This window comes from Condylura cristata, unplaced genomic scaffold, assembly GCF_000260355.1.
Source record: "Condylura cristata isolate star-nosed mole 26May11 unplaced genomic scaffold, ConCri1.0 scaffold00025, whole genome shotgun sequence".
Taxonomy (NCBI): Eukaryota; Metazoa; Chordata; class Mammalia; order Eulipotyphla; family Talpidae; genus Condylura; species Condylura cristata.
In genome coordinates, this window is record NW_004567126.1 from 27,703,412 (window position 1) to 27,726,807 (window position 23,396).

The window sequence follows — 23,396 nt, forward strand, 5'->3', positions numbered from 1 at the left end:
TATAGGTTGAGAAAAGAAAAAAGATTATGCAATCAGTTTAAAATAAACAAAGAGAAATAAAACATTCTTTAGAAGTAAACTACAATTTCATCAGTCTGGCTGGCCAATTGCAGAAAAAACAGCTTATGTGTGTCATTAAACGACCAATGAAAAGGAGATAGCGTCTGGTCTAAAACTGAGAAAAAACAAACCTCATTTTCTGATCAGCGCCCTCACTGGCTGAGGACTCTTTAGGAGCCGGAGGGACTTCATTACAAGCTTCAAAAGCAAACTTCTTCACATCTTCTTTGCTATCTCTGGGTTCTGGGCTTGAGGCTTCCCAGGGCGCTTCCGAGACCTCCTCGCTAGAGGCTTCCGCGTGCTCTGAGGCTTTACTACTCTGCTCAACTGGCTTCTCTAGCCCTAAAGGCTCACAGTCCGTCCTCTCGCCATCGCCTGTCTGCTCCACGGGCTCCCTTTTCACTACCGCTAACAGGGTGTCTGCCTTGCTCCACTGAGTTTGTGCTGTTGACTCGCTGGTCAAATCTAAATCACCCTCCTCCGGATGGGCGCTGTCAAAAAGGTCCTCTTCCTCCGCAAGCTTTCTGTCTGGCCCCACGCTACTTGTGTCCTGTGCAAATGGCTGCTCCAGCTCGAAACCTTCTTCTTTTACTGGCTCAGATTTACAAGTTTCCCCCAAAATGTCGAGTATTTTCTCATTTTCTACGGATTTAACAGGAATAGAATGGCACAAGGTTTAATTACCAGGGAAATAAAGCAATCACAAATGCGGAACTGGCACGGCTGCCACACTAACACCAAGAGAACTGCTAGCTACACAGAGATTGGAAAACCCGAGGGTACACAAAATTACACTAGTTACACTACCTGCACTCCAACCGACTGCTAGAGCAAGCCTCTATGCTACATGGAAGAGAAAAGCATCCCAGAGATTTAACCCCCAAAACCTTCTGGCTGATTCTTGACAGTCTTCATTCTGTCGTCGTTTACATATGACTCTTCCAAATTTAGCTTCCAAAGTCCAAGTTGCTTAACTGAATGTATCACCATTCACTGAACAGCTCAATTTCCAAATTTCTTTGAATTTCTTTTAACAGAACAGTCCAACATGGAAACCAGAATCTCTTCCATCGGTGTTTTGAGATATTTGCAGTCCAGAAAGTGAATAGTATTTGTTTGGAATTCTCATGAAGAAACTTTTTCCTCTTCTGGAATCCAGTTACGTCTCAATGTTTTAACACATATCTCCCTACCACTACCTGCACTGCCTGGCTTAAAAACCATAATGTTAAGATACTGCCCAATATCACAAGATCTGTTCTGTGGGGTGCAGAGACATTAGCTCTTGAGAGACATGCAAGCTCTTTCTACATATGTTTAAGTGCCATTTACTTTGAAAAAGGCATGAGATCGCTTCATCTCATTGATGTATTTTGTACAATGATAGGTCATCCACTTTCACAGATCTGGTGATATGGCTGGGTTTCCAATCTCTATGATCCTGGTATGTTCTGGATCGTAAACCTTTAGAACAATGTATACTACAGTAAGGCAACTCTTTCAAATTAAAGAATTCAAATTAGAGAAAGTGGAAAAACTAGAATGGCTGCAAACCCCCTCTGGTAAGTTTTTCATTTAACAGTACCTGGCTCCAAGGAGGGCTCTTCAATTTCCTGCAACAAAAAATATAAATAAGATTGTGCCAGATGAGTGAGACCTACAAAGTAAACAACTGAAGACTTCAATTAAAAGGGAAATTTAAAAACACAGACTAGGACACTGACAAACTCAAAAGGTAGAGAATCAGCTTGTCCAGGGCAAGCCCTCAGGCTGCTGGCATCCATCCTAGTTCTCCTGGCCCCAACTCCCACAACTCAGGCTACTCTGAAAGGGCCCAGGATCTGGCTTTACTTTCTGGGTGCCTGGCAACATTACATTTATGGTAATGAGCTCATCACTTGTTGGTCTGTCCTGCTAGCTAAACTCAAAGGCAAGGAGACCAGTATTTTTCATTGACCTACATTAGCATCTAAGAGGATGCCTAATACATACCAGTTTTTCACTTAATAGATACAGTAAAGTTAGCTCTACTTAGTGAAGAGACTAAGAGAAAAAAAAAAAAAAATGAAGGAACTCTCTGCCCACTTGGTCATGTGAGTGGCTCTTCACACTCCTCTCCCATAGCAAATCTTCCAGTCAGGGTTCCCACCTGGTCACCTCTAACTCTTAAACACCCTTCCAGACCCTCCCCAGGAGGCCCTGGCATTCAGACGAGCATTACACCTCACCATCCGGCTTTATGATGCCTCATCTCTGTCTGCTGTGGTGAGTACATGTCCCTGTGTGGCCTAGTCTTCAGCAATGTTTTTTCCAAAAGACCATCTTCCCCACAGGCCCATGATAACTGAGTCTCCAAGCCCTACATACATCCCTCAATATTCAGTTCAGGGGCTATCTACTTGAGAAAGGCTGGCCCTAACAATGCCAGCCATTATCCACTAAAGAAAGAACTTCTCTCTTCTCTGTATATGTGGTCCCTGACTCCTATCTTTTGCTCTGCACAAAGTATATTGTTCTGGGAACCCAGTCAACACTGATCAGCATGGTTCTTGGCATAATTTCAGCACCAAACATATACACATATTATTAGTCCTAGCAGAATGATACCATTAGCATCATCCTTTTCATCCACTAGGAGACCGGCACAGAGTAATTAACAAACTTACTCAAGTCATATTTTAGAAAAAGATTTGAGGAAAGGCTGTATGACCAGGATACTGCGCATAAGTCCAGGCTACTTCTTAATGCTATCTACATGCAACTCATATCTGGGGTAGGATGGGCAGAAAGATCATCCTTTCTTCTCATTTTTCACTGACACATCACAGGTGCTTGATACGTTCATTAAAATGGTCATGAATGGTGTGGAACTTACACTGGGAGTTGGCCAACTTACTATTCTGAGGAACCCCTAAATAACAATTCATTTCCCTCATTGTCTCATTTTCAACAGTCTTCCCCCCCCCCCCATGTACTATCTGTCACACTTCGAACTAAGATTCTGAAGCAAAGGACCACTCTAGGTAGAGCACCTCTCTCTTTAAGCAGTCAAGTTGGCCGAGCGGTCTAAGGCGCTGCATTCAGAACACCTCACTTTAATTTTCTCCAGAGAATAATGAGTATATTGCCATTTCTGTCTTGGATACGTCAGATAGGTAATATACTGTCCACTCTAATATAGGAGTCTTTGGCCTAGTAAGACACTAGAGAAATTCTGACAATACCCAACATTTTTTCCTTTCTGAAATAGGAGGGGTTATACATTTTGGAGCTGCAGAGAAACACTGACCCTAAAGGTAAGCTTGGTTTTATCAAGGTCTCTTGACATTTGTACCTTCCTTGAGACTGGGGTTTTGGATTGCCAATACTAATCAAATGGAGATTTTGTCTGAAAGGTGATTTCTAAAATGAGCAGCATAGATGACACTATCAAATAAATAAAATTACCCCTAACTGGCAGAAGTTGACTGTATTTTCATTTCACTAAACTTTCTACTGAAAATGAACTACCCAAGTCAATTTATTACGAAAGTTTTGTAGGTTGGCATAAAACCTATACGGAAACTCAAGACCCACATTTATGCATACTATACCTGAAAGTTAGTCCACATCTCTTATGTTCTCATCTAAGATTTAATATTTACAGAGATGGTAATGAAACAGCCAACATGATACAGTCATCAAAAGAAATCTTTGCATTTACTTTGAGAAAAAGTCCCCAAGATAGAATGAGAATCCCTGAGAATCCACCTTTCCCATATGTGAAATCAGCTTTCTGTCCCCTTCCCTACAATCAGCTGGGTGGGCCTCTTAATTGCTCTGAAAAAAAGAGGGTACCTCCCCTGCAATCCAACAAGCAAGATATGCCCTTCTCACAGCTACCACACTCCAAGTGGGACAGCAGAACTCAAGATAAGGCCTTTGTAATTGGCACATTTTACATTTGGGCAAAGTAGAAAGCAAAAATCCCTCTGAAAATATAGATAAAGCAAACAAATGTTGATGACTTCTAGCTGGGAGTGCCATACAATGCCTAAAATGTTTTCTAGATCTAGTCTAACCTGTGATTCTAAATTATTGAGACACACAACAATTTACCTGTAATATAGTGAAGTCAGATGATGAAGTATCTAAATTGTTAAGAGTTTCTTTGTCCTCTACCTGTAAAAAAAAAAAAAAAATAGGAGGATAACAAAATCATGTAATGGTATATCCATTCGACAAAATGAATAGCCATGAAAAATCATGGGGCCTCCCTGGTGGTACAAGGGGTCAAGTCTCAACACTATCTAGCTATCAGCAGTCACTGCAGCATGAGTTTGATCCCCAGCTAGGGAGCTGACCCACATGACACAGCAGACCTCTCCTGTCTCCCTGCTACTCCCCTCAGCAGTGTTTCTCAGTGGATCTGCCTATTGTGTTCCGCATTCTGTCTCTGGTGAATTTTCAACCCCCACCCCCTGCACCTCTGGCCTACACCCCAGCTCTTGTATGCCTAAATAATTTACAAAAAAAAAATCACATAAAAAAGTTTTAAATAGTGCAGTAAGCAAAATGGCATCATAATGTGATTCCATACTGGCTGAAAAAAATATTTTCTGTAAATGTATGCCTGCAGATAGGCTATGAAAATCTGGTTAAGTATCAGTGTGGATTTCAAGATACAAGTCAAAAAAACAAAAAAAGGTCCAACTTAAGCTGAAGAGAATGAAATTGGCTGATGTACTGAGGATCACTGGGAGTGGGAGCCACTCTTCTAGGAACAATGTCCACAGCCTGGCTAGAGAGCAGATTATTTAATTTCAATAGCTGCCACTGAAATGGATGCTGATGCTGGGAATGGGATGCTTCAAATGGCTGGCACCTTTTCTAGAATGGCATCTCTGAGAAATCTGCTCCTAGAACACTGACTTTTGAATTAGGTATGGAGAGAGGAGCACAGAACTAGTGAAGTCCAGGTAACCCATAAGCAACCACTCAATGGTGCCAGGCACTGTTCTAAGTCAAGATCAAAAGGCCAGACAGTGCAGCTTTGCAGGCCACATGGTCTCTGTCACAACTCACCTACCGGTGCCCTGTATCATGAAATCTGCCAGACAGCTGTCACCAACAGCTGTGGCTGTGTCCTAAGAGATCTGATTGGGTCAGGTCTATAGTTTGATGGCTTCTTCTCTAAGCCTGTGCCTATGATAAACACTCATCTATTTAGTCCTCCCAAAACACACTATTTTTATAATAAGGCCCCAAATCACACAGAAAATTAAGTATCGGACCACCAAATCTATGCTTTTACTCTTACACTACTTCTACTATAGCTAAGCAATTTAACCATTAGTGATTACCTAATCATTATTCTGAGAAATGGCAGAACTGGCAGAGAACAGGGTTTCCTTCCCTTGAAACTACTGAGAATCATTCCAAGAGATCTGAGAGATCTGCTATGAAAACTAGATGTCTTCCCAAGGACCAACATGTAAGGATTCCTACAGAAATTGCTCATGACTCTTAATTTTTATTGCCTTTTCTGTCTTCTGACAATTACCCAGTAAATTCATGGCACTGAGACAATGTACCGTAAGTGTTAAATAAAGGGTCTCTGGGATTAGCCTGGTTTTAATTCGAATGATACATGGGCACACAAGAGCATCTATATGTTCAGAGTTGTAATAAAGGATTAAAGGACATAAGGTCCAATGTCTGAGCATCTTGCCATTATAATTTCATCATACATTGGATTTATTCATAACTCAAAATAAAAAAAACAAAACAAAAACTAAGGGTTAAAAACAATGTCCACGCTTGTTATCTGTTCCTAACAAGAAATGACCAATTTCTGATCTCTATTTTGGTATTTTCTTTGTATTTTTTAATGATGTACAGGCCAGAGATAAAGGGGCGGTGAGAAGATTCACCAGAGACAAAACAGGGAGCAGAACAGGCCGACTGATGAAGTACATGCTGAGGGGAGCAGTGGAAGAGAGAGGAGAGGTCTGCCGCGCCCTGTGGGTCAGCTCCCTGGCAGGGATTGTGCCCATGCTGAAGTGGCTGTGGCTGTGCTCCAAACTGTTGTTGCACCACCAGGGAGGGCCCTCTACTTTGGTATTTTCAAAGTAGACCACACTTATCTCCTCTATTAGGAAGGTTGTGTACAGTGTCCTCAAAAAGTTTAATGGTGCATTATACTATAGGATACCATGTACTGAAATACTTTTTTTTTTATACTGGAATACTTCATGAGACACCACTTTACAACAAACTAAAGTATGTTTCCAGATTCATGTGACTTTTACACATGGCCAGGTTAGTTATAAGCTGGATTAACAAAAAGAACTTAATTCCAAATAGAAAACTTATTATGGAAATTTGAGGACCTAAAACGTTCCGGAACATTTTAGACACACTGCCAAGTTACCTACAGCATGGTCTTGAAGCTGCTCAGGAAGCTCTCTCATTTCTCCCTCCACCAGCTCTCTACTATCAGACAAGGACTCTGGGAGGTTATCAGTATCGTCATCTTCTACGCAATCTGCAACACTTCCGTTATCAATTTCTGCTTCATCCAGCACACTGATATCCATCATGTCGATGTCCTGCAAGTTCTCCAAGCTGGTTTCAACATCTTCCTGTGTAAAACAAAACAAAACCATCACAAAATGGCAACCAATCCCTTTACCCAGCTTATTATCATCAACAAGGTTGCAGCTTATTATCATCAACAAGGTTGCACATACCTGTCCATCTCCAGAATTTTCTTCCAGTCCATTATCTTCCACACCCTCTTCTTCTGGTTTACGCCCTAAAGGATAATTGTTTACAGCATGAAGTTAATACATACATTTTCTAGAAACAGTAACCTTCATTTTTGTGGGCCTTTTGCACTATGGAAGTTAAGCATCTAAAACATCCATGCCTCTTCCCAACTAAGCCATAATGTGCAGTCACTCATGGCAGGCCACTTTGGACAAGGCAGCCCACTATGTGCAGAAGAGGTTCTGTTCTAATCAGGAAGTTGGAAAAGTTTAAAGAGCTGGAAATGGGCTCGAAGCTGGCAGGTGGAACACCAGACCAATCTTAAGGCCTACCCTCTAATCAAATGGTTTTGGTTAAAGAATAACATCTCATACAAATGTGATGAGACTTTGTTAATGACATACACGTTTCCCACACATAAAGCACAAGCAAAAAAGAAAGTTAAAGGCAGAACAAGTTGTCCACCTAGAGTTAGCCCTCCTGTTTGTTATCACACATATGTAGGGAGGGTCCTACATATTTTTTAACAGCATTATAAGGAGATAATTATACCACCTATGATCAATACCTACATCATTAGAAATTTATGGTGCTCATAAATAGCCTCATAATTCTTTTTTCATCTAAATAACTATCATCTTAGAACATATTTCTAGAAATGATATTGCCAGTATGAAGAGTGTATTTTTAAAAAGTACTTATTTATATATATAAGAACTGGGGTCTACGCCAGAGGGGGTGTGTATATATTTGCAATGACTTACCAGACACAGAGTGGAGAGCAGAACAAGAAGCAGGTCTACTGAAATACACTGCTGAAGGGAGCAGCGGGTCAGATTGGAGAGGTCTGTTGTGCCAGGTGGGCAGCTCCCTGGCCAGGGATCAAGGGATAGAACCTATGCTGCAGTGGACTGCAATAGCTTGATAGCACTGAGACGTTAATCCCTGTGCCACCAGGGAGGCCCTGATCTATATTTATAAAGTCTGTATTTACAGAGCCTCATGTATCTTCAAGACATCCTAAGTTTGTTCAACTCAAAATTACAACAGTGAACAGAAGTATGAACCTCTATGATTATCAAAATCACCTGTTTTTTACTTTTGAACTGTTTAAACAATTGCCTATAAAAATTTCTCATTTATACCTTTTCGCCGTTCAAAAACTTTCATAGTTTTCCTTTTTAATATCCACATCTCATGTACAATGTTAATTTTCTCTGGTTCTTCATTTAAATTTTGTTTTGTTTATGGGTAAATTTCACTTTCATGCAGTCAAAGTTGTTAATTTTTTTTAGATTCAAAATTTTTTTATATAGTTGTTAATTTTTTTAAAAAAGATTTATTTATTTATTTATTCATACAGAACTGGGGTACAAGCCAGAGATGCGGAGGGTGAGAGGATTCACCAGGAACAGAGTGGGGAGCAGCGGGCGGGTCAGGAGAGGTCTGCCACGCCATGTGGTCACCTCCGGTGCAGGCGGGGATCGAACTCATGCGAAGTGGTTTCAGCTTCTTAGTGCAGTGCTTTAACCCGCTGCGCCACCAGGGAGGGCCCCTATAGTTGTTAACTTTTATATGACATTTGATTTCTCTCCTCAGGTGTAATCCGTGTAAAATTCCCAGTACCAAATCACGCATGAACTGTCACCAGTCTTTTGTGCTCTTCCCTCCTGTTTTGAACCCACCCTCCTCCCTTGCCTTATTTCTCCAACATATAGTTTGCCTGCTAGTTGTCTTTGTGTTTTTCCTGACCCCGTTTGGTTTCTCCATTATTTCTCCTATAAGTGAAACCATCTGACATTTTTCTTTTTCCTTCTGACTTATTTCACTGAACATAAACCCTTCCAGCTTCATCCGTGTTGTTACAATGACGTGTGCATTTATTTTTTTGGATTATTGAATAGTATTCCACTGAGCATATATACCACATCTCCTTGATCCAATCATCTATTTTTTTTTTTTTTGCATTTAGGTTATTTTCATATCTTAACTATTATAAATAGTGCTGAAATAAATACAGGAGTGCAGGTTTCCTTTTGAATTAATATTTTCTTGATTTTTAGGTAGATTCCTAGGATTGCATTTTAAGGTCAGATGATAGCTTCATTTTTAGTAGTTTGAGGGTCCTCCATACAGTTTTCCATAGTGACTGATTGGCCCAGTTTGCATTCCCATCAGCAGTGCTTAGTGTTACTTTTTTCCCATATGCTTGCCAGTATTTGTTGTTGTTTCGTTTTTTAGATATGGGCCCTTCTCATTGGTGAGGTGGTATCTCATTGAGGTTTGATGTGCACTTCCCTGATTAAATGATGCTGAGAATTTTCCTATCATATGCTGGCCATTTGCATTTCTTCTTTAGAGAAGTATTTTTTAGCTTTTCTGCCCATTTCTGACAGGTTTGTTTGCTTTGTTTCTGTTGAGTCATATGAGCTCTTTGTAGATCTTATAAAATCAATCCCTTATCACTTGTATGGAGTGAAAAATATTTTCTCCTCATCAGCAGGGTGTCTGTTTTAGTCGCTATCTCTTTTGCTGTATGGAAGCTTTTTTTTTTTTTTAAAGAGTTATTATTTACACGTATAAGAACTGGAGTACAGGCTCGAGGTGGGGGTGTAAAAAGATTCACCAGAGAGAGAGTGGGAAGCAGAACAGGCAGATCGACCTGAGGGGCGCAGCGGTTGAGATAGGAGAGGTCTGCTGTGCCATGTGGGTCACCCTCCTGGCTGGGAATCGAACTCATGCTGCAGTGGGTGGGGATAGCTTCTTAGTGCAGTGCTTTAGCTCTTTGTGCTACCAGAGAGGGTTCTCTTGATGCTTTTAATTATCCTTATCACTAGCTCTCAACTCTCAACAGCTTAATTATAATGCATCTTGGGTCATGTTAGTCTGATATTTTGTTCGGAACTCTTTGGGCCACTTGGTTCAGAACATCTGGTTAATTTCCCAGATTAGGGTGGTTCTCAACAATTTTTTTTTTTAATTTCTATGCATTTTTCTTTCTCTTCCTTTTCAGGGACTGTAATAATATAGATGTTATTTCTCCTTAAGTTACTCCCAAAAAACTTTTAAGCTATTTTTATTTTACTGTTCTTTTGTGTGTTTATACCACCGTGCTTTTCCTCTTCATTATTTGCATTTGCCTCTATTAAGGCCCTCTATTCAATTTTTTGATTATGTTTTATTTTCAATTATAAGTCTCATATTTTCCTGACCTTTATTATATTTCTGTTTTCACCATCCACTGCTTTCCTTTATTTGGTAAATAATGGGCACAACTGGTATTTTAAATTCCTCATCAGACATATTCCAAAGTTCTACTGGCTGAGACTTCTCTTGGTGGCCCCCCCTCTCCACTTCTGGTATGTTCTTCTGTCGTTTCACTTCTAGTTTTTAAAGTTTTATTTATTTTTGTGTAGAAAACTGGGATGTAGATCTGTGGTATGGTGGGAGGGTTCATATGAGAGGGTTCATCAGGGAGACTGAGTAGGGATCAAAACAAGTGGATTTACTGAAATACTCTAAGGAGAACAGCGGGTAAGACAGAAGTCTGCTGCGCCACATGTGGGTTTATCTTTGGCCAGGAATTGAACCCAGGTCACAGTAGTGACAGCATGATAGTGTTGGTACTTAACCCCTTTGCCCCCAGGGAGACTCTCAAGATTAAGTTTTTAAGGCTAGAAAGAATTGCTTCAAGTAATACAAAGGAACTGGACATTAATAGCTATAATGATTTCTTGTAAGTTTACGAAAACATTGCATGCAGAAAAATTTTAAACAGCAAACACAAACCATAAGGTTGATCACTTAAACCACAATTGAATATTTTTAGAAAAACTTCTGTTAGGCTTAAGAATTTCCTTATAACCTACATTACTTGATTTGTGCATATTCTCATTTCATTTGTGTTTCTAGGCATAACCTTATTTAAAATAGGAGATGGCTGTACTAGTGCTGGATTTCAGTATGCTATGTGCTTTGGTGGCTGGCTGGGAACTTCATTACCTCATTTGATAACATCCTATGGCAAAGTATGACAGATTTCAAATGTCTGGACTCAAAGTGCTGGTTTCTTTAAAAGGGCCAGGACAATGCAAAAGCAGTAACCTCCAGACTTAGTCTATTTGATAAAGCTGCTGCTCATTTTTCTAGAGTAAATACATTAGTTTTTTTTCTTCCCTACTTCCCATTCTAGTTAGGATAATTTAGGTAGATTGCCACAAACTTGCCGTCCTTTGCACTATATTTCTCCCTTTTATAAATAAGAAAGGCTGAATCAGGGTTTTATACTTTCATGACTAACTTATGTCCTGGGCAGTATCACAGCACACTGCTGCCCAAATCCCTTCCAGAGGAGGATTCTCAGGGTAAGAAACAATCAGAAATGTAAAGGTCACCCTAAGAATGTTTGGCCTTCAATACAGAAGTGTTAACAGCCAACTGGTATGCTTATAAACAACGAATCCTTTTCAAAGATGGAAAGCAATGTGTTTAAACCAATCCAAAATTAATTAATGTGGATAGAAAAGATCAATCTGGCAAAAACTATCTAGCACCATCTATCTTTAGTAACAAGGAAAGGGGTGCCCTTCAAATCCTTAAAACATGATGTAAGTAACCATCATCCTTGTTCTTGCCTCAGCATTACAGGCATTGCCCTATTCTTGGCCTCAGAGACAGCTCCCAGACCCCAAGTCCAGGCCCTCTGTAGGTATTTCTGACAAAAGTGTATAATTAAAATAAACCCAGTTATGAAGGCCCTCCCTGGTGCATAATGGGTTAAAGCACAGTACTCTGAAGCTATCTGCAGCTACTGCAGCATTAGTTCGATTTCTAATCAGGGAGCTGACCCACAGGGCACAGCAGACCTCTCCTGACCCTGGTGCTGCTCCCCTCAGCAGTGTATGTCAGTAAATCTGCCTGTTTTCCTTGCTCTGCCTCTGGTGAATTCTCTCATCCCCTGCACCTTTGGCACCTCTATTTTAGTTCCTACATGCATAAATAAATAAATCTTTAAAAACGGGCTTCAAAACAAGTTGTATGTAGGCTTCAAAAATGGCAATCGCGAGTCTCAGGATGTGTTCCAGATGACAGGAAATGAGAGAAATGATAACTAAATGTATGCTTGACCCTGGTTTGTTTTTTCCTTTTAAACTATAAAGAACATTATTAGAATGAACAAATACATCTATCAATGTTGATTTCTTGATTTTGATTACTAAAGTTATGTACTGTACTTGCCCAAAAGTAGTACTATATATATAATACATAGAGCAAAGGGAAAACATACTTGTATTTTATTCTAAAATAGTTTACGAAAAGAACACATGCATGGATGTATGTGTGTGTGTGTGTGTGAGTGTGTTTGTATGGAGAATATAAATGTAATAGGATGCTTACATTTTGGGAATCTAGGTGAATGATAAATGGGAATTCCTTGTGTAATTATTACATCTTTTCTCCAAGGATGGAATTATGTCAGTATCACCCAGCAGCAACAGAAACAGGTAGTAACTTAAAACACACACACACACACAAAAACACGCTGACTTTACCTTTCTAGTCTACTTTATTTTGCTGGCAATTTTTTGAAAAATTCTGCTAAACAAATCAGTTAACTGAAAGTATACTGGAGGAAAGTTGAGATTTCCTGAGATGAGTTTTCTCAAATTCAGAGGAAAATAAGTGCTGATTTGAAATCATTTTGAGTTAGTTCAATAAATGGGCCAGAAGACATCTATTTTCAGTTAAAATCTTCATAAAAATCAAATAAGGTTGTTGAACATAATTCAGCAGAACTTAAAGAGACTTTCCCTATGAAGTATCAATGTACTGCAGGATGTAACTGACTATAGTGAACAAAATAAATCAGACACAGAAGAGTTTGTAGTGAATGTTTCTATTTTACATGAAGTTCTAGAACAGGAAGTATTAATCTAATAGTGAAAGTAATCACATTTTTTGGGTTTTGTTTTGGGAGTAAGGAGGTGGTGTGACTGAGGAAGGGCACAAGGGATCTTTTCTGATAGGAATATTTCATATTTTGATCCCTACCTACCTCATACACAAAAATGAATTACAAATGAAAGATTCAAATGTAAAAGAAACTATAAATTTTACACTACAATGTAAAACATTTTTACTTTTAAAGCAAAAAAGTCTCTTTCAAACCACAACATAAAATGCAGAAGCCATACAGAACAGTTTGACAGAACTTCCTGCATTAAATATTAAAACTTTAATGGCCGCAACAATGACACAAAAAAACAAATGTGACATTTCATATAAGAGCTCTCAAAAATCAGGAAGACAAGCAACCCAGTAGAAAAATGGGCAGAGGACAAGAAAAGACAATTTGGAAATTATAAAATGGGCAATTATCAGGAGCTGTCTAACCTATGAAGAAAGGCTGATGAAAACTACCTGTAGAGAAATACTGAAAAACACAATAAAATTATTTTTCCTTTATACTATAGGCAACATTTAAAGGACTCGATATTAAGCAGAGTGAAGAAATAGGAACTCCCACACATTGGTAAAAGTATGAGCCAGTATAGATGACTGGACAACTATTTTGTTACAACCCTTAAATTACACGGATATTTCTAGCTCATGGTAGCACTGAAAGTCAAAAATATAGTGCAAACTATAAAAAACCCAAAAAACCAAACAAGCTAGTAATGATAATACTGAGGACCTAAATTATGGTGCAGGCATATGAAGGATGCCTATCAAGCTGTCAAGAAAGAATAAAGTCTATTGTCTTTATAGCACCATGTAAAGACGTCCTTAAGGAGTTAAACGAAAAGAAGATTAATAGACTACTTTGTGTAGTAAAGCAAAATTTTAAAGGAAAAATATAGATAGCCAGGCATATGCACATCTTTATGTATTTACTTAAAGAAATAAAAATGCAGGGCCCTCCCTGGTGGCGCAGCGGGTTAAAGCATAGCACTGAGAGGCTTGAGCCACTTCCGCATGAGATCGATTCCCGTCTGCCCCGGAGGTGACCACGTGGCGTGGCAGACCTCTCCCGACCCGCCCGCTGCTCCCCTCAGCAGTGTACTTCGTCTATATGCCTGTTCTGCTCCCCGCTCTGTCTCTGGTGAATCCTCTCAACCTCCGCATTTCTGGCCTGTACCCCAGTTCTATATGAATAAATAAATCTTTTAAAAAATAAATAATAAAAATGCATACACAGAATAAGTCTAGGAAAGTATATCCAAACTTTAATAGGTTGCTTCTTAATGGGAAAAGAAGGAACAGCTACATTTTACTCAGTGCATGGCTGTCTGCTATTTTCAAACATCTTAAAAACACAAACCATTTATCAAAAGGAATAAATAAGCAAAGACTTCCCCAGGCTCTGTTTTTCCTTAATACAATTGTCTGTCAATTTTACAGTACTCTCTGCCTTAGCAAAGATAATAATGCACAATGTACTGACTTCATTTCAAAGTGAGGTCACTGCCTGTTTTTCTAGAGCTTATAGCAGTGTGGCGGACACTGGTGTCTGCTCTGACATTTCAAAGCCAATTCCTTACCATCAGCCACGTAATACGAATACTTCATTTTGTTTGGGGCCTGGGCAACAAGGTCTTCGATTACCAAGAGACACCTCAGAACACTCAAGTGCATAATTTTAGCTGATTCTTTCTTAAGACAATAGTTAAATATTATCATGTTATATTACTGAATAAATACGGGTGGGAAGATAGGAAGATACAGCCCTTCAAACATTTAGTTAAGGCAGAGAAAGGGTGACGTAAATGTTAAATCAAGGTATACGAAAGTGATAACAAACTAAGTGGCAGTGCAGAGGATGTGAGATGAGTAGCTATTAGTGGGGTCAGAATCTGCCTTGAATGCAAACAGATGGAGAAGAGTGGATTGAGCACATGCGCTCCCAAGAGAGTGAACCACATGTCTGGGGACCAACTGAAGTCCAAGATGTAGAGGAAGGCACTGGGTGAAGATGTGGAAAAGGGAGAACTGGGTCAGATGGCAAGGGTCATTAATGTCATTGGAATGTGGCTTTTTATGTAGGAGGCAATTCTGAGAGAAGTCTGTTTTGTCAGAAGGGGAAGCTATTTTCTGCAAGTCTGAACTAAACAAGGTTCAGTCATGAGCCCAAAATGCTCTCAATTTAAAGAACTAAAGGACCTGGGTAAGCAAGAGCTGCTGTGAAACCTACAAAGGAAAACAAAAATGCAACTATCCCTTCCATCTCGTTTGAATTCCCACAAGTAACAAAATACAGTAAAGAAATCTTGAAAGAAAATGCAAAGCTCCATTTGAGACCCATTTGATTCACAGGACCATCAACAGACCCCTAACACAGCCAAGTAGACAAGGAATATTAACAAAGAAAAGGAGTTATGAATAGTTTTTAACATTAGCAGAGGCTTACAAAATCCTAAATACCTTTGCTGGACCTCTTTGATGTCTTCTTGTTTCCTTCAGAGGTAATTTCAATTTCATCAGGATTACCCCCTTCATCCTCAATTGCCTAAAAGAAAAAGAAAAGTTCAAATAAGTCAGCATACACAGGACTTTCACAAGTTTTAGGCTGCTGATCTGGAAATGGCCTCTTCTCATGGATTCATTCAATCATTCATGAGTTCTGTACCAAGTTGATTCAAGAGCTCTGGAATCTAACCTACTCTACTAGTCCTTAGCTGTGGTCTCAGGTTTACTTAATCACTTTTTTCTCTTAAATTCTGGAACATGGGGCTAATAAAAGACTGACTGTAGGAAGGATTATAAGGATGTTATTAATCTATGTACAGCAAACATTCAAAGTATTACACACTTGTTTTTATCATCATCACCACAATCTGTTTCATCCTAGCCCTCAAATGGAACTCAAAAAGGTAGTGGGACTCACTATGATTTCCAGCAATGTGCTGTTCAACCCCATGACCACCCTCCATGCCATGCATGCATATGCCACTGTCTGTAAAAAACACAGTAATGGCCTGGGATCCCACTGTGTGTGACATGAGACCAGAGGGGAGGTGTATTACCTAACTGGATCACATGTCCATGATCAGCTCCAAAGGTCTTGTTCTCAACTACTAGGGGACAATCTCATAGGAACTGCAATTATTAATCTCTCCGCAAGCCCCACCTCCCACCCTAAAATCCTGTCAGTCACTTGTAACAGCCCCCACCCACACTCAGTACAATGCATGGCACCAAGGAAGAACTCGGCAATCATTACTGAATATGTTAATGATGACATCCTGGATAATGGGCTTCACATTTAGATTTTACTGATTAAACTTTCCTCTTTACCATGCTATTCCAAGAGTATGAATTTCGTTTTAGCATACCATGCTTTATCTGGAGTCAGTTCCAGAAGTCTCAGAGACTCTTAGGAGTTTACCAGTTGGAAGTCAATTTAGAATAGGCCTTGGGGTTTCCACACCTAGTCTATACAAACAGCAAAGAAAATGTCTCCCTCTTCTTAAAAACCAGAGCGAGGCAGAGGAATTGGGAGTTCTGCCCTGGGAGCAAAGTAAAGCACAACCTGAAAGTCCTTCACCCTTTTCTCAGGGACAGCCACTACACTACAAGAGAAAAGCTGTCCCAAGTGGCAGATGTCCTGTTCTGCCCTAGGTACAAGTGTTTACAGCGTTATCCCTATGGGTACTGCGGGCTATGAGTCACTCAACATCAACAAATGACTGACCCTAGAAAGCTGTTGTAAGAATGCTATTAATCCATGTAAGGCATGGAAAACACAATCTGCTTTCCCTCTACCTTTCCTTTTATGCCCTTTCTATAGAAAACATATTAACTGGATATAGAAGTGGAAGAGAAAATGAAGTCAGTAATTGCATGGCAGAGTAGCAGACGGGTGTACAGGCTGCTGGTGTTTATATATCATTTCCACATCCTTAAGAAAGTGAAATGAGAGAGAGGGATGATTTGTCCCCACAAATGATAGGAATGGAAGATTCAAGTCACATACCACTCTCAGCCACCAGTGTGACAGAAGGTTCACATGCCACGATATTAGCTTTGCATGCTACTGTTTTGTCTGGGGGAAAAAGGCTAAAGGTGCTCCTTTAGTGTGGCTGATGTCAGGCCCTGGTGGCTAAGACACCGACAATCTCTTCCTAGCTGCCAAACTCACTCCCTTGGGTTTTCTCCAGCTGAGTATCTTAGTAAAGGAAATCAGTATCCATAGTGAAAGAAACTCCAACACAAAGTAGAAAGGCCCAACCAATTCTGCGCAGATCAACTCACCGCTCTGAAGCTTGAGTTCCCCAACCAGAAAACAGAAAGTCTCAGTTCCTCTTAACAGCAATTAATAAGTAAAGCCCAGATTCTCAGGTGCTTGGCAGCCAGGGGGGTGGAATAAGTCACCACCATCACTGTTTGCAGGGGTTGGGGGAGTAGGTGGCAAGACCAAGAGGGTCCAAAGACAAGCTTGGTGAAGCAAAAAAAAAAAAAAAAGCCAACGAAATAAGGAAATGGAAAGCACAAGGGGGAAGATGTCTTAACTCAATGCTCCTCACACCTTCTTTCAGGACCCCTCAAGACAGGGGGTTGGAGGCCCCGTTTTTGCAAATGACAAATGGTAGCCCCGAGAGAACGGTTTGCGACAGCGACATATCTTGACTGTTTACATGCTCCAGGAAACACGCCAAGCCCCTTTCACGGCTCTGTCTTAACCCTAACACAAAAGTGCTTTTCTTTTTCTTTTACACAAAAAATATGTTCAGAAGGGGTTAAGCTCGGGACCTGAGACCTGACAGGGGCCACAGGAAGTCCCGCGCCGTCCTTGCCGTCCTCCCGGCTAGTGATCGGCTAGTGATCGCTACAGTAACGGCACTTTTCCTCCCGGGCTTCCTACCCTAAGGTGGCAGCGGCACGTCCTTAAATTGCCTTTCCCCCAGCTTTTCTTCACAGGTACACGCTGCAAACTAACCCCCTATTCGAAGTTTATGGGCCCTACAGTGGTCAAAGAGCAGCGGTCTGCCAGGGTTGACGGTGAGGACAGCCAACCAAGAGCTCCCGGAATCACCCGCCGGGGTTCAAATCCCGACTACTGCGCCCCCGACCGCGTGACCTTGGTTGAGTCCCCTAACTCGCCCATGAAGTGAAGGTTTAAGGGTTCGCCATCCGTTTAGGAGGGCACAACGAGAGGAAGGCCCTCTGCGAAGTGGCTGATGCGGGAAACCAAAGACCTCGGGTCGATGACACTCGTCACTCAGAGCCGCCGGGACAGCGGCGGCTTTCCCCGCCCTCGCCCAGAGTGTTGTTTTTTATTTCTTGTCAGTGCGGTGCTGGGATTTGAAGCTGGGACGGCTTGGGCTCGGCGTTCTCGCGCCCTCGGCCTCTGAACTCCCGCCCCGGCATGAAGAAGCGGAGAGCGCCAGGCCGAGCGCAGGCCGAAAACTGGGATGTGGGCAAGCCCCCAAAAGACCCCAGCCGCGGCCACAGGGCTCCCCGGGCCCACATCCTACCCATCCCAGGACCCGGGCTCCACCTTTTTGAGCCGCTCCATCAAAACGCTCTTGTTGCCGCTAGAGTCCAGATTTCGTTTCCTCAGCTCCGCCCGCAGATCGATCACCCGCAAGTCGCTGAGGCGCCGCGTCCCGGTCTCCGACGAGGCGGAGCTCAGAGCCGCTGCGCCCGCCGCACTCGTATCGCCTAGGCCTGAGAGAGTCTCCGCCATTCCAGGGACCCTGGCTCCGTCGCCCACTTCACACAGAACCGGGCCGGTTTTATCTAGGATTCTAGCACAAAATGGCGCCGCCTGCGAGGGAACCGCTCCAGCCGCCCCTGCGCGCCTCGCTTCTGCGCAGGCGCATCCGGCGCGGGACCTGACTCTCCCAGTCGCGTCTGCACATGCGTATGAGCACCCTGGAAGATGGGCGCAGGCGCTTTGCGCTTCTCCGGCCTCCCGCCGAGAACAGCCGCAACACACGCGTGCTGCAACTACGGCGCCTGCGCGTTTCGGCGAAGAACGTGCGGTTGGTCGACGCGCGAGCGTGCCTGCTGCTAAGGAGGCTGGTTGGGGCCGCGCGCCTGCGCCGCCGGAAAGTGGGGCGGGAGGAAGCCAGTGCGTTTTCTCTTAGGCGGCGCCATTTTGTGCTCAGAGCCGCTACAGCCGCCTGCGGTGTAGGTAGTAGGTGGCGGAGACTGGAAAGCGGGCATGGCGGAGACTCTGGCAGGGCCCGGAGACCCCGGCGCTGGCGTGGCCGCTGTCGGCCCGGGCGCCTCGGAGACCGGGGCGCGGCGTCTCAGCGACCTGCGGGTGATTGACCTGCGGGCGGAGCTGAAGAAGCGGAACCTGGACACGGGTGGCAACAAGAGCGTCCTGATGGAACGACTCAAGAAGGTGAGTTGACTCGTCCCGGCGTGGCGCCCGAGGCCGGGGCACGCCCCTGCGCCGGTCTGTCGCCGTGACCCCCGTCGCTAGTCTCTAGGCCGAATCTCGCGCCGAGCTTTCGGGGACCCGGGGGCCCGCCAGTGTGACCTTGGCCCATCACTACGTCTCTACCTCGTCGCCAATTTCTCGTCCAGCCGGTCGCCTCTAGTGCCGCGAAAGTCCGGCCCCTTAGCCACCAGGGTGGCCCCTGGACTTCTCACAGAAGCACTTTCCTTGGAGACTTCTGACTCGGCACTGTGACCTTGAATAAGTGTCTTCTCAGCCCCTCCTTTTTCTTTCTTAAAGAATAGATAGAGGACTTTTTACAAGAAAGGAGGCTGAGCTCATCCTACCCCAGGACCTTTGCACTTCTCCCGTGTCATCCATCCCGGCTGATGCTTTGTCATTTTGCTTCTGCCTGAACTGTCTTCCCCTTGACCACGAACCCTAAAGTGCCTCACCACCTTCTTTGCCCCTCTCTCTGGTCCCTTCCCATGGTCATGCCCCATTTCACAGCAGTTAACACAAAGCTGAGTATGTGGGGATTGTCCTCTCCCCAGCTAGAACAAACTGAACAGTAGAGATTTCGTAAACTCACCCTTGAGTTGCTGGGTCCTGTTCCAGGAACGCAGAAGGCACTGAAATTAAGTGGAACCACCAATTTCTTCCCACCCCAGGATGTTTGGTGTTCTTCCTCCCCCAAAAGTCAAAGATGGCCTGTTGCGCACCACTCAGCCCTTTGCCTGTACACATGCAGCCCCTCTTTTTATGAGTTTCCTTACTAATTTAAAGTAGGTTAGGCACTGTTCTCATTAGGTGCCACTTTGGAGCTTGTCACTGTCAGATTCTGGAGCCCCAGGTCCCATTCCCCTTTGTGTTGTGGGCGTGGGCTCAGAACAGAGTTGTGCTAGGGTTGTCCTGTGCCTTGCCAGATAGCAGAACCAGAAGTGCCCTGGTTTCCAGAAAGGGTTAGCCTTTGTTTGCTGGGAAGTTGTTACAAAGAACACTGTGTGCTCTGCAGCTCCTAGTAGTTACAAACTTTTCTCTTAATAGGCGGTTAAGGAAGAAGGGCAGGATCCTGATGAAATTGGCATCGTGTTGGAAGCCACAAGCAAGAAGACGACAAAGAGATGTGTTAAAGGTATCCGCTTGGACTTCTTGCTGGCTGGGGCCTGACTGTTCAGAATGATTATTCAACTGTTTTTTTCTTTTTAGTGTTCTTCCTTTGTTCTCCAGGCCAGGAGAACTTACATGACTGTCACTCGCCCCCACCTAACAAGTAGGTTTGCTCTTCACACCCTAAGAAGTAGCTCTGTCCATGGTTCTGGGAGAAGTAAAGGGATGAGCATGTGCCAGAGTAAAACTAAAATACATACAGTGAGTCCTCCCTTACCACTGTCCAGATAGACTTGGAAGTTGAGGCATAAAGTGAATGTGAAGTGTGAGGAGCCAGGAACTCCATAGTAGTTTAGTTCATTGTCAGCAGGGATGGCTTTTTTTCCTAGTTATTGTTATTAAATGATGTCATTTGAGCACCTGCTATATCAGAAACGTCTCTGTCGTTGGGATTAAAAAGAACTAGAGTGAACCACACTCTTAATGCTGCCCTAGCTAGTCTGAGCAACTAAATATAACATGCCTGCTCTGCTTTCTTCCTTGTGTAAGAAGTAGGTCTTATAACAAGGAGAACAATGCCATCCCAAGACAGAATAGAACCCAACTTCTCTGGTATCTGAAATAGATTACCAGGGTATTTGCATCCAGCCTGACACTGATTTACTTTTAATTGAGATACATAATTCAACATACTATAAAATGCACGTGTTTAAAGTGTGTAAGCAGTACTTTTTTAGTGCATTCATAAGATTGTACAACTATCCCTGTCAATCTTAGGGTATTTTCATGACCCCAGAAAGAAATCTTTGTGCTTATCGGAAATCCCACTTTTCCTGTGCAGCATCTGATTGACTTTCTGTCCTTGCTGACTTGCCTGTTCTGGCCATTACATGTAAACGGAACCATATAATATGTGGCCTTTTGTGTCAGATTTCTCTTGCTAAGTGTGATGTGCTCCAGATTTCATCTGTGTTGTAGTGTATCAACGCTTTGTTCCTTCTTGTGGTTGATAATCACTTTTGGAAGCAAAAACCTTTAATTCCATAAAGGTTTGAAACCTTGCCGCCCTCATTGTCACCTTCATTATAGTGATACAGACCAGACTACATATGTTATAATTCAAAGGTTCTGTGTGATGACCTGTTTTCTTTATGGGTGGTACATGAAAACTCTCATGTCATTTATCTGAAGAAGCACTGGATTCAAGCAATGGAGCACAATGCTTAGAAAGCCAAAAAAAAAAAAAATAGTTTGTAATATTTTCATTAATTTCAGTTTACATTTAAACAAATTTTCCTGAGACAGCTTTTCCATAGCTTACTTATTTAAAATTTACGCATGTTTTAAAAGGTTATGTTTTTAAATTAAATTACACAGAAATGTAAGTTTCATTTTAAAGCATTCCTGCGCTACTGATTCTCACACAACTCTAAATTTCAGCTCTGAGGACAGATTGTCCTAATGAATACTCTGAGAGGCAGAACTCTAGTAGGAAACATATGACTGCCTCTGTGTTCCACTGTTACTGATGACCTAAACGTTTGTTTTTGAATAATTGTGAGGTTGAAGCTTCTTATATTACATTGATGTTCATGTAAAACTGTTTCAAAGCTTCAAATCTGTGAGGTTCTTACCTCCTAACAGGGAGCTTCGTATCTTTACGAAAACAAAACCTTAGCTGAGTGCTTCAAATACCTGCCTGAAAGTCTATCGTAAAGTTTGGGGCAAATCTGTTAGCATTTTGTCAGAAAAAGCTTTTTTAACAGGCCCATTGGTATAAAGAAAATGTCAGTACACCTCCAGCTGAGATTGGAAGGGTCCCTTCTTCCTTTACCAAGGAAGTCTTTAAAACTAAGAGGAAAAGTAGGTGGTCTGGGCTCTGGGGCTACACATCTCTGCAGGTCTGTCTCCCCTGTGTGTCCATCAGTGGTGTCTGGGCTTAGTTAATCGTATGGAGCACTGGACCCTCCTGGAGACGTGATTGTAGTAGGACCTTTAGGTTACATACAAGTGATTAGGTGAAATTAGTTGTTTCCAGAGACTGTCACAAAGTAGCTCCAGTTCTGGCAATTCACGAGTAACTAGCTCCTTTTAACAGTGAAAGTGTTAGAGCTATACTGTCTTTGAAACAATTTTGTTATAAATCAGCCAGAGTTCTCTTCCCTCATTTACCTAATCACATTGTTGAAGACTTAACAATTTGTGTGTTTTGAGGGATTGTTTTGAATTTGGTTATGCTTTGGAACAAACTGGTTTTAGCCACCCTTCAGCCTCAGTAGGCAGTGAGAGCCTACTTTGGTGGGGTTGCAAGCCTGTCTGCTGGACAAGGCCCATGAGGGTGCTTTTTGGCAAAGGTTTTTGGTCTGCATCTGGTATTTACATCCTGTATGCATAACCCAACATTTTAGACGATGTAATTCAATTGGATGGGCTGTGTTTAGATAAAATGGGAAGTGGGCGGCCGAGTTTGAGTCCCAGCTTTGGAGCTGACCCAGGTTCTCCTGTGTTAAGTGGATGACAGACCTGCTAGTATGGTGGGGAATGTTAAGCAATACAAGGTGAAGATTCATGCCTGACAGGTAAGAAAACTGCATTTTTTGAGCCATTCTTGATATTAATGGTGAATGAGTTACTTAAGACATAATTAGCACTGCAGATTGAGTATTTTATGATTAATTTTCAAAATTATAAAAATGGTGTGAGTTAATTTGGAAAATGTAGAAAGTATGATGATGGCATACTTTCAAATGTAGCAACATATGACAATAATCTCCTCTCTACAACTGCCCTGGCCATAACGCTCTCTAATTTTACAAATGCACCTTCACATTTGGATGTATGCAAACACACATTTTCTTAATAAAAGCAGTATCTCTGACTTTGGGTTTTTTTTTTTTTTAAGATTTATTTATATGTGCATACAGAACTGGGGTACAGGCCAGAGGAATGGAGGGTAAGAGGATTCACCAGACACAGTGGGGAGCAGAACAGGCAGACTGAAGTACTCTGCTGAGGGGAGCAGCGGTGAGACAGGAGAGGTCTGCTGCGCCCTGTGGGTCAGCTCCCTGGCTGGGGATCAAACTCATGC

General features: G+C 42.3%; 2 protein-coding genes across 4 annotated transcripts in view; one reads left to right on the plus strand and one right to left on the minus strand.

The window, feature by feature from the left end:
* The window catches only part of SAFB (scaffold attachment factor B), a 32,699-nt gene extending 14,036 nt beyond the window's left edge, over window positions 1-18,663 (minus strand). The window contains exons 1-7 of one of the 3 annotated variants that reach the window (XM_004689318.1): window positions 18,308-18,663; window positions 15,232-15,316; window positions 6,792-6,856; window positions 6,477-6,683; window positions 4,159-4,221; window positions 1,646-1,673; window positions 192-702 (exon numbers count right to left, since the gene is read on the minus strand). In XM_004689318.1, coding sequence (XP_004689375.1) covers window positions 192-702; window positions 1,646-1,673; window positions 4,159-4,221; window positions 6,477-6,683; window positions 6,792-6,856; window positions 15,232-15,316; window positions 18,308-18,496 — 1,148 coding nt within the window. In that variant the 5' untranslated portion in view covers window positions 18,497-18,663. Of the gene's footprint in view, window positions 1-191; window positions 703-1,645; window positions 1,674-4,158; window positions 4,222-6,476; window positions 6,684-6,791; window positions 6,857-15,231; window positions 15,317-18,307 lie in introns of those variants that run through there. The other 2 variants (XM_004689319.2, XM_012729707.1) reach the window with 2 other exon arrangements.
* Window positions 18,664-18,785: 122 nt separating this feature from the next.
* SAFB2 (scaffold attachment factor B2) overlaps window positions 18,786-23,396 on the plus strand; it is a 30,283-nt gene continuing 25,672 nt past the window's right edge. The window contains exons 1-2 of the mRNA XM_004689325.1: window positions 18,786-19,162; window positions 20,246-20,333. Coding sequence (XP_004689382.1) covers window positions 18,977-19,162; window positions 20,246-20,333 — 274 coding nt within the window. The 5' untranslated portion in view covers window positions 18,786-18,976. The remainder of the gene's footprint in view (window positions 19,163-20,245; window positions 20,334-23,396) is intronic.